This window comes from Chenopodium quinoa, unplaced genomic scaffold (assembly GCF_001683475.1).
Source record: "Chenopodium quinoa cultivar QQ74 unplaced genomic scaffold, ASM168347v1, whole genome shotgun sequence".
Classification (NCBI taxonomy): Eukaryota; Viridiplantae; Streptophyta; class Magnoliopsida; order Caryophyllales; family Amaranthaceae; genus Chenopodium; species Chenopodium quinoa.
In genome coordinates, this window is record NW_018744718.1 from 1,620,287 (window position 1) to 1,630,886 (window position 10,600).

At 34.1% G+C, this 10,600-nt stretch overlaps 1 protein-coding gene across 1 annotated transcript; it reads left to right on the plus strand.

Annotated features, from left to right (window-relative positions):
* The first annotated feature begins 409 nt into the window (after nt 1-409).
* LOC110703301 (plastidic ATP/ADP-transporter-like) lies at nt 410-5,875 on the plus strand. The gene is made up of 5 exons (XM_021881088.1): nt 410-1,189; nt 2,898-3,152; nt 3,606-3,749; nt 3,835-4,182; nt 5,163-5,875. The coding sequence occupies exons 1-5, from the start codon at nt 410-412 to the stop codon at nt 5,520-5,522; spliced, it is 1,887 nt and encodes a 628-aa protein (XP_021736780.1). The 3' UTR covers nt 5,523-5,875.
* Nucleotides 5,876-10,600: the final 4,725 nt, after the last annotated feature.

A 10,600-nucleotide genomic window follows, 5' to 3' on the forward strand; every position in this document is an offset into this window, starting at 1 on the left:
TTCTGCTGCCCTCTCACAGTCCTGTCATTATTTTGTCCTATGTTTTTTAATTTTCAATTTTCTCCTCCAAAATTCCTACTGTATTTTTGTAAAACCCCTTTATTTTTCATCTAAGGGTTTTTGGCTTGTCCATTTCTTTCCCATTATAAAGTTTGCTAATTTAATTCACCAAACCCCATATTCCTTCTGAGAAGCCTAAAAATCTTCTCAGCCACCTTATCACCACATCTCTTCCCATTTTCTCTCTCCTCAAAAACAAAATAAATTTCATATCTTGAAATTCCAATTTGGGTTTTCATCATTTTTTTCAATTTGTCTGTAATTTTTTGTATCTGGGTATTTTTATTACCAATTTTTTCCTGCAATTTTCATTTGATTTTGTTGAAGAAAACAAGGGGGAGGGAGAGACATGGAGGCTGTTCTACAAACAAAGGGCCTTCTTTCTCTACCTTCAAACCCCAAATTAAGGGTATTCAAATCACCTCAAAGTAGTTTAATTAGGCAAAGAATTAGCACCCCAATTGCCCTGAAACCTAATCCTCTTCAAGGGTTTTCAATTTCTTCAAATGGGTTTCAAAAATTTCATGGGGTTGTGTCAAATTCAAAAGGGTTTGCCCAGAATTTGAGAAATTCTCCAATTTGTCGGGCTGAGGCGGCTGCAGCTGCTGCTGCGCCTGATGGTGGTAGTGGTGATGAAATTCAACAACCAAAGTTTTTGGGGATTGAATTAATCACATATAAGAAGATTATTCCACTTGGATTAATGTTCTTTTGTATCCTATTTAATTACACAATTTTGAGGGATACTAAGGATGTGTTAGTTGTAACAGCAAAAGGGTCTAGTGCTGAAATTATTCCATTTCTGAAAACTTGGGTTAATTTGCCAATGGCTGTTGGTTTTATGGTGTTATACACTAAATTGGCTGATGTTTTGCCTAGGAAGACATTGTTTTATACTGTGATTCTTCCCTTCATTGCCTTCTTTGGTGCTTTTGGGTTTGTCTTGTATCCTATGAGCAATTATTTCCACCCCACTGCTCTTGCTGATAAGCTTCTGACTGTGCTCGGACCGAGGTTTCTCGGTCCCCTTGCTATTCTGAGGATCTGGAGTTTCTGTTTGTTTTATGTCATGGCTGAGCTATGGGGGAGTGTGGTCATTTCTGTGCTCTTTTGGGGTTTTGCTAATCAGGTGATTATTCCATTGAATTATTACTATTGTAGTTTGATTAGTTACTGTATGCCTATTATGTATATTCTAATTCTAATGTTTATGTTCTGCATCTTTGATTATGGGTGATACTAGAATGAGTGGTATTTATTTTATTTTACTCTGTAGTTTATTCTATTCTATTATTGTGCATAAATAAATTTTGAATGGAATTTAGTAGATTTTGAAAATTAGATCTATTTGTTTGGTTGATATTACAGTTTGGTGTTCCATCATTTGTTAATAAACAATGAGTTGTTTGGGATATGTATTCTTGATTTATTGTGAAAATCAACAATTTTAAAATTTTCCTCATCTTATGTGTTTGAGTTTTACAATTTAATTACATGCCTTGTTACACTGTGTGACAATATGGCAGATTCTTGCTGAGTTATTGGTTGACTAATGTAGCTTTGAGGTGACCTTATCATGCCTGTTCTAGGATTTTTTTTTAAAATATTTTTTTGTAAGTATTATTTGGTAGTAGATGCTTTAGTGATTGTGACTCATATTGTTGCTTCTGGGTCAAATCTATTTGTGGATTCTTATGGTGTAAAGTATTGAGCAAGTCTTTTGTGTGAGGCATCAAAGTTACCCCTTGAGGAAGTTTAATGTCACGAGGTCTCCATACGAGTAGAAAGTTATCTAGGTTACTTAGTTAATTATATGAGACCGTAAGTCGTTTCATACAAGATTTTGCAGTTAACTTTAACTACTCATGTGTCATGTCATGTAGAGGAATATTGTGCTGTAATTTTTGTAGACTGTTAGTCTGTTACTGATAGGATTTGTAGCTGCACTTTTGTACTTTTGCTTGTCTTCATGATGCTAAGTTCTTTGTTAAAAGGTAGTAACATTTTCTTATGATGTTGTATGTGATTTTGATTATCTACCTTTTTAAAGATAAAGATTGTAGTATTTGAGATTTATGTGTTGCCACCGGGGGGGGGGGGGTAGATCTTCTTCTGAATGAGGGGAATTGACTTCTTTTCACCATCGTGAGGAAGGCATCTAAACCTCCATTGAGTGTAGATTATCTGCTCAAGGCTGTGATTAATTGGATGGTAATTATTTTGTAAGATGTGGGGTTGGACACTTGGACCTGACTATCTATCTTGGGTATAATCCCAATTAGCTTACTGTCTTTTCTCTTTCCACCTTTCTTATTTGTTAGTGCTTTAATTTAAGAGAATTGGGGTATACTGTCTCTTTTAATGGGGGACAGTGCTTTTAATTTTGAAAGAATGGCAATTTAGTATCCAGTCATTCTTCATGTTGGTCTAAATCTCAAATTAAGTGACTTAATACTTACACTCCTTTCAGAATGGGTAGATTTTTGAGAATATCTGTCTGCAATCCCATCCTTTTAGTTAGTTGTACAAATAGACACCGTCTACACCCTCTTAGTTAGTTGTTCATGGTAGACTGGTAGTGATGACATATATTTTGAACAAGCTGACTTCCTTACAATTTGGAGCCTTGAGTTTGCTGTTTCTTTTTCTCAAACGTGTGGAGATTTACAGTCATGTCATCACTTCTTTTATTTTTTCTCTGTGATTAGATCCTTTGAGAATCCACTAGGGAAATCTTTGTTGCTTTGCTATCAATCAAGTATGGATATGGCTTCCTTTCTTAAATTTTGTTCAAAAATATATCTGCAAATTCTTACATGCTTTACTGTCACTTGCAGATCACTACGGTTGATGAAGCTAAGAGATTTTATCCTCTGTTTGGGCTAGGAGCTAATATTGCCCTCATTTTCTCTGGACGAACAGTGAAATATTTCTCCCAACTCAGGCAAAACTTGGGGCCTGGTGTAGATGGTTGGGCTGTCTCTCTTAAGGGTATGATGAGCATTGTGGTACTAATGGGCCTTGCTATCTGTGGTATTTACTGGTGGGTGAATACATTTGTACCGCTTCCAACCCGCAGCCAGAAGAAAAAGGTAAGAAAATTCAATGAGTAAGCAGTAATAAATCTAAATTTGTCCTGAACATTTTATATTTAGTGCTTGCCTTTTGTTATCTATGTACACAATGTTGGTAGTTTCACAATTTACAAAATCAGGATGATCACCATATATGAGTTATTTGGCCTCTCTTTCTTAGCTGATGCACCTTATTTCTGTTCTTGAACTCCCGAGATTAGTTTTCTCCGACAAATCTATTTTTAACTTGTTTTTCAGATTTTTATGCAAATTATTATACCTGTTAAAAGCTGTAGGATTGCTTAAAGCTCTTTCATAATTGTTGCATCTATTTCGCTGTCCTTGGATGTCCCCAAAAAACAATCATCTACAAAACAAGTGCTTTTAGATATTTTATTGGCTCAGGACTTCAGGAGGATGAAAAGAAATAACTGATTCTTATATGACCCTTTTTGTGACATAACTTTACAGGAGAAGGTCAAAATGGGAACAATGGAGAGCTTGAAATTTTTGGTGTCACAAAAGTACATTAGGGATCTTGCTACCGTTGTTGTTGCTTATGGTATCAGTATTAACCTTGTTGAGGTTACATGGAAGTCAAAGCTTAAAGCTCAGGTATGGATTCATTTACAGTTGACATCTTTTATGCACTTTTACTTTGTTGTCTGTAGCTGACTTCTCATATCTATATTTGATGCAGTTCCCTAGTCCAAACGAATATTCTGCTTTCATGGGTGATTTTTCAACGGCAACCGGGATAATGACCTTCACAATGATGCTTGCCAGTCAGTTCATATTTGACAAGTTTGGTTGGGGAGTTGCAGCTGCCATTACACCTACAGTTCTTCTCATTACAGGAGTTGGATTCTTCTCATTGATTTTATTTGGTGCTCCACTTGCACCAATGATCGGATCCATTGGGTTGACTCCTCTTCTAGCAGCAGTTTATGTGGGTGCCTTGCAAAATATTTTCAGCAAGAGTGCAAAGTACAGTTTGTTTGATCCTTGCAAGGAAATGGCTTACATTCCATTGGACGAGGACACTAAGGTTTGTTCTGCTGAATTCTCTAATTTAATATCGTCTTTGTCTTTTGGATCTTCAAATTTCTTTTATTTTGGTGAAACGAGAGTCCAGAGAGATAGTTTCTGGTTCTGTACTCAGTCCTGAAAGAAAGGAACAATATTTCATGCTTCTTTTGGAAGAGGTGTTACTTGAAGGGGAATGTATAATGGGGTGGGTAAGCAAACAAATTTCCATATATGGGCAAACAAGCAGAAAGGTAACCTCCACTTGAATTACTTGGAAATACTAGAGGGTTGTAAGTGTGTGTTGCTCTTCACCCTTATCTCATCTCGTTCGTTTTTTTCGCTTCATTTCCTCACCTTTCCATTAAGTACTTATTTATTTAAAATAATATTGAAGAATTATTACCTGGACTTGCTTATGTATGTTAAACTCGGGTATCAGTGATTCAGTGGTTTTGACTTGGCTATTTTATGACAATATCTCCCATATTTCGGTGGACCCATGTTGACGCCTTAAGGATCTGACACACGTTATTGAGGTGAAATAAAGTGTCCTAGTAACAAACCCCCAATCTCCTAAAAGTAGAACAGAGCTCAATTACTCTACATGTGAAAGCTGTATTCTTTTAATTCCTCATCATCAAGGACAATACTAGTCAGACAAAATTGATACAAGTTTGATTTAAGGGTAGAGAGGAGAGCGAGGGTGAAATGTAGATCATATTATCTTAATAACACAAAGATTTTCTTTTTATTTCAATATTCTACTTTGGGAATATACCTTAAAATTCTCTTCCTCTTCGTTAATAACCCAACCTCACAGCGGGTAATATTTAATGATATTTGAAAGTAACACCCTTGTAACTTTCCAGCTAACCCTTTAAGATCTAATATATGGAATATTATTTACTCTACACTTTTTTTTTTTTTTTTTTTTTTTTTTTTTTTTTTTTTTTTTCTGGTGGTTCTGCATTATTAACGTCGTATACAATGCATCTGCAGGTTAAGGGGAAGGCAGCTATTGATGTTGTTTGCAACCCACTTGGAAAGTCAGGAGGTGCTCTAATCCAGCAGTTCATGATCTTGACCTTTGGCTCACTAGCCAACTCAACCCCATACCTTGGAGGAATTCTGTTGCTAATTGTAACCGCATGGTTAGCAGCAGCCAGGTCATTGGACAAACAATTCACTGAGTTGCGTAGGGAGGAGGACCTCGAAAAAGAGATGGAGAGAGCTGCTGTTAAGATCCCAGTCGTGGCTGAGAACAGCAGCGAAAACGGTTCCCTCAGCAGTGGGTCCGATTTGAATCCAACAGTTGGTGACCTGCCAGGAAGTTCATCTGAGAGGCTCAAGTCCCAGTAAGATTATAATTATTTGTTAGCTCTATAATTTATCAATGCAAAAAACACAAGAAAGAAGAAAGAGTTTGTTTGGTTGTAGAATTTGTAATAGAAAGTGAGGATCTGAAAATAATCCTACCAGCTGGAAATGCTGAGATTGCCTCAAGAAGGCGCTCATGTTCGTTGAATTATATAGGTAGTTAGATAGATTGGCTGGATTAAGGTGGTTAAAATTGAAGCTCCTAAAAAATTGCTGGCCTTCGCCGCAATGTAGAAGATTTTGGTGTATTTCATAATTTGATGACTATATCCTATTTTGCCCTTTAAGGATGAATATCTGCTCATGCTTTTATAAATCTGGTCAGTTTTTGTGCACATCATTAGTTCATGATTCATTATTGTTTTGACATTCATCTTTACATTGAGAGCAGAGCTCAACTAGGTCAGTGTCTTGTGACATTCGTACATGAACATGTTTGCTTCATTAGATGATCAAGGTGAAAGTGTGAAACTAAGTAGTCTTAGCTATCATAGCAACGGCGACAGAAACAGTCTGATTATCTTTCATTAGGGAACAAGTTTTTTCAAACGGATCTTCTAGGGGGGTATAGAAATATTGAAGAACGATTACTGACAAAAAAGGGCGTCTTAACATACATGAAGGAAAACATGTTCATGTCATGTACAATTATCACAAGACGCGGTCCAGTTGAGCTGTTCTAGTCATTTTCGCAGGATACTACAAACAATCAACTCAGAATAAATAGACACGACGTTATTATAACAGCTACACTACATTGAAGTGGGATCCTTATTTTCATCACAACAACAAACTGGTTTTGCATTGAGCATAGAGGGAGGATCTCGATGACAGTAGCTCTGTAACTTGCTAGCTAGCCTGAGAGTTGACACGCGGTTGGGATGGCTGAGGCAGATGGGTATTGTGGCTGGATTCTCGCTTTCTCAGGTAGAATGGGGTGTTGATATTAGCTGCAGAAGATGGTGTAGGAAGACAAGTGTAAGAAAAAAGATTTTAATAACCAAACAAACAATGGAGAATGGGAATTTTATTATTTTTCCTAGAAAATGTTTTTGTTTTGTTTTAATTTTTTATTTATTTTTTATTAAAACAAATGGAGCCTTATTTTTTTTTTCTTTGTTAAAAAAAAAATCTGCTGTATTTTTTTTTTTCAATTCTATAATACGGAGTAGAATTTTTTTTTTCTTTTTTAAATTTAAAATATACATCGAATAGTATTTTGATTCGCTAATTCTGAATTCTAATAGCTTAGCTAGTAAAACTTTTGACAGTATCCAAGTTTTGACATTAAATTTTTTTTTTGGTCCAATTTCTTGCCTTTGTAATGCAACTTTTTGATGCCTTAGCTTGTAATTTATTTTTCCTGTCTTCCATTTTTGATTTATTTTAGTTCAACTTGTGGTTTTAACTCCTTTTTTTTAGTTTTTTTTTATTTTTATTTTTTTACAATTATTCCTATTTTGTTTGATAGACAACCAATTTTTATTTTGTTTTTCTGACTTTAAATTTGGACAACTTTATTTTGCTATCTTGGCTTCTTACCCTCTTGATTACGTTTGGTTTAATCTACAATAAGGTCAACTAAGCTTATCTATACTAATATATTAAAAGGCGTTTATAAAAAGGTCAATGTGCCATGTAGACCCCTCCAAATTACGCCATGTCACTTCATAAGCATTTCATGACGCCATGTCACTTCACAACACCTTCATGACGCAACTACTTATAACAAAATTAACTCTTCAACCATCTAAGCCAATTATCAAGCATGTTACAAATATGAAAAATGAATATATATAAACCACATAGTTTAGGGTTCGTTTGACATTGCTGTGGTTTTCTGTTTTTTGGTTTTTTGTTTTCTAAAAGTATACGATATGAGTCTCATAATGAATCAAAAATTATATAAACTTATTAAAATTATGATAATTTTGAAAACTGACAACAGAAAAGTGGAAACACCTTTTTCTTGTTTCCTATTTTTGGTTTTTGGATTTCAAAAAAACAGGAAACTCAAAACCAAAATTGATGCCAAACAAGCCCTTAGTTATTAAAAAAAACACAAACATTCATTCAAAAAAATAAAAAATAAAAAGACAATATTAATGATTTAAGGCGGGTACTAAATTACCTTGACTCTTTATTCCCCATTGTTTAAGAAAAAAGAAACTTCCTTTTACTCTTTGTTTTCATTATTGTTAAATTGATGTGCAAAACTATCATATACTTTATTAAAAAAAAAAAAATTACTTACAAAAAGACAATTGCAAAATACAAAATCCATTAAAAAAATACTCTTATTGTACAATTACAAAAGTGGCAACCCGGGGCAACGCCCGGTCTACTCACTAGTTTGTAGTTGAAGAGGGGTATATATTAGCTTTTCTTAATAAAAAAAAGGGGTATATATTAACTTAATTTTAATCAGCATTTACTAGCATTTTGTCGAAGATGAGAGTCCAGAGAGTGTATGTGAATTTATGCCGTTCTTAGTGCTCCGTCTTGCTCCACCTTCTTCACCGTTGACCGTTCCAAAGTCCCTTGTCTACGTCTCCGCGTCTAATCGTCCTTGGTGGCTTTCATCTTTCAACAACAATTTTCAACTACGTCTGTGAATTTCCCGCTGTCATTCCCAAGCTTGAATATATAAGGAGGGTTATGGTAGGCCGGTTTCAGCCAGTGTAAAACTTTATCACATCCCATAACATGAGCCAAAATGATATACAAATTACGGAATAATAATTTTTGGTTCATGTAGCCAACCATACTTTTGGAACTAAAGCTTTAATTGATTGTCCTTATGGGTGTACCCTATGCCGACTTCATTTCCTTTTTATTTATGTGTTTCTTAAACTTATAACCCTTGGTTCTTTCTCAAAACCATTACTAAATTTTGGTTATTTTCTTGTAGTAACTAATAAGGAGTCCACTACCAATTGTGTACCTATCATTCTTAAAAAAATAAATAAATAAATAAAATTATAACACTAATTTTTAGTAAGCTTGCTTAAGACCTTAATCAGGTGTTAACCACAACTCTTCACGAGAGAATCTAGAGCATAAGCATGAATGTATGAACTACTATGGTCTTTGTGCCTCTTTCCAAATCCCAAAGAAAAAACTAGGTTAATGAATAGTATAATAGAATGTCAAAAATAGATGTCTAGTCCTTTCGATTGTATTATTAGTATACTAGTCAACTACAATAATACAAAAAATACAAAATTTCTTATGTCATGCTTTATGTTTCCTTTCCAAAACAAAATAATACAACAAAAAATAATAAAAATATGATTCTATCATGAGCTTTGTTTATGCATGGTTCTTATCCATGCATTAATATCCTAGAGCATCGTTAAATACTAATCTTAGTTCAGTATATTATACTTTGTTCTTTTATATTTGCAACGTATTTCTATTTAATGAGTAGCAAATTTGTTACAATATTAATTTATTTGGCTAATGATTTCTTCTATCTCTCTTTTCATTATACATTATACGAGCTATTCTTTTATCTTTTAATTTTTAAAATAACGTGTATCTCTTTTACGTTGCAATTAAAAGAGAACGGAGAAGGCATATATACCATTATGATATGGGTTTAATGAGCGCTTGGATTATGTTTGTCCAAAATGAAACCATACCTAAAGTACCTCATTATAGACCCAATAACTAACTCAACAAGTCAACTACAATAATAGAATACTTTCACGAGACTTATTATTATTTCTTCACGGGAGATCCAAACATAAACTTGCCAGATCATTAAAGATAGATAATTAGTCCTATATATCTATTTCAAAATTGATTGAACATAAGTTACCTTGTGAAATTGTGAATCATCAAAGATACAGTAGTGATTATTTGATCATCTGAAATTATGTTGAGTTGACTAGTTACTAGTTAGTCCCACTGGCCTACATATAGTATTATGTTGAATTGACTAGTTACTAGTTAATCCTGATCTATAAATAAATAGGTCGTTTTAGTTTGTGTCATTTTTATCAAAATATTCTTCTTAGATGATTACGACGAATTAGGTAGTCTAATGACTAATGAAGACATGAGGTAGTGAACGCCTAACGAATAAAGATGAAGATAGTATATATACTTCCTTTGTCTTTATTTATTTACAACATAGTCCTATGACACACACGCTTTAAGGTTGAATTTTATAGTATAAACGAGCATATTATTTAAATAATTTGATCACACAATACCTAACCCTACTCTATTTCACAAGTTAAGATTGTTTTGATAAAATCGCTTGTTTACCTTCACTAATCATCTTCTGAAACTGCGTGCTAAAAGATGTGCTGTAAGTAAAATGAAACCGAGAAAGTGTGTCATTGGTGTAGTCGATTAAGGTTTTCTCACTTTTGAGTGTTGCGACCTTGAAAATTAGTAGTCTAAATAGTGTAATAATTTTGTAAGTAGTACTTGGTGGTGGGAAATCGGCCTTACCTTGCCTTCTACTCCCAAAGTCCCAAATGCCTAGGCTCTAATTGGGTCGGCATCACTAATCATCTAACAAAGTTTTTAGTTATTTTGTCAAACATTTAACACAATCATAGTTTAATGAATATTTATCTCAATCATTTATCTATTGATTCATGGGATAATTATTTGTAGACAAGTTAATAATACCAACAATAGCCATAGACTAGTGAGTAAGTTGTCCATAGACTGTCAATTGATTGAATGAATGACCCTATTTTATTTAGACCCATATATGCTCGAATAATTAGGCCCCATAATACCTAAGATTCGACATCGGTAATTGCACAGCATGTACGAAGTATTAGGTCGTTATAACTTGGCCCCTTAGCTCCAAGACACAATCGTAACAAAGACTGCAAATAACTTACAAGATATGGGATCAAATTCCGTCTATATATCACAGTATTAGGTAATTATACATAACAAATTACACATAACAAAAATAACTTCCACTGTTAAAAAATTGGAATATTGATTTACATGGGAGTTCACGTGAATCCATAATTAGACAGCATAGAAATATTGGCGTTATGCCAATCATCCCTAGTCCCCACTAAACG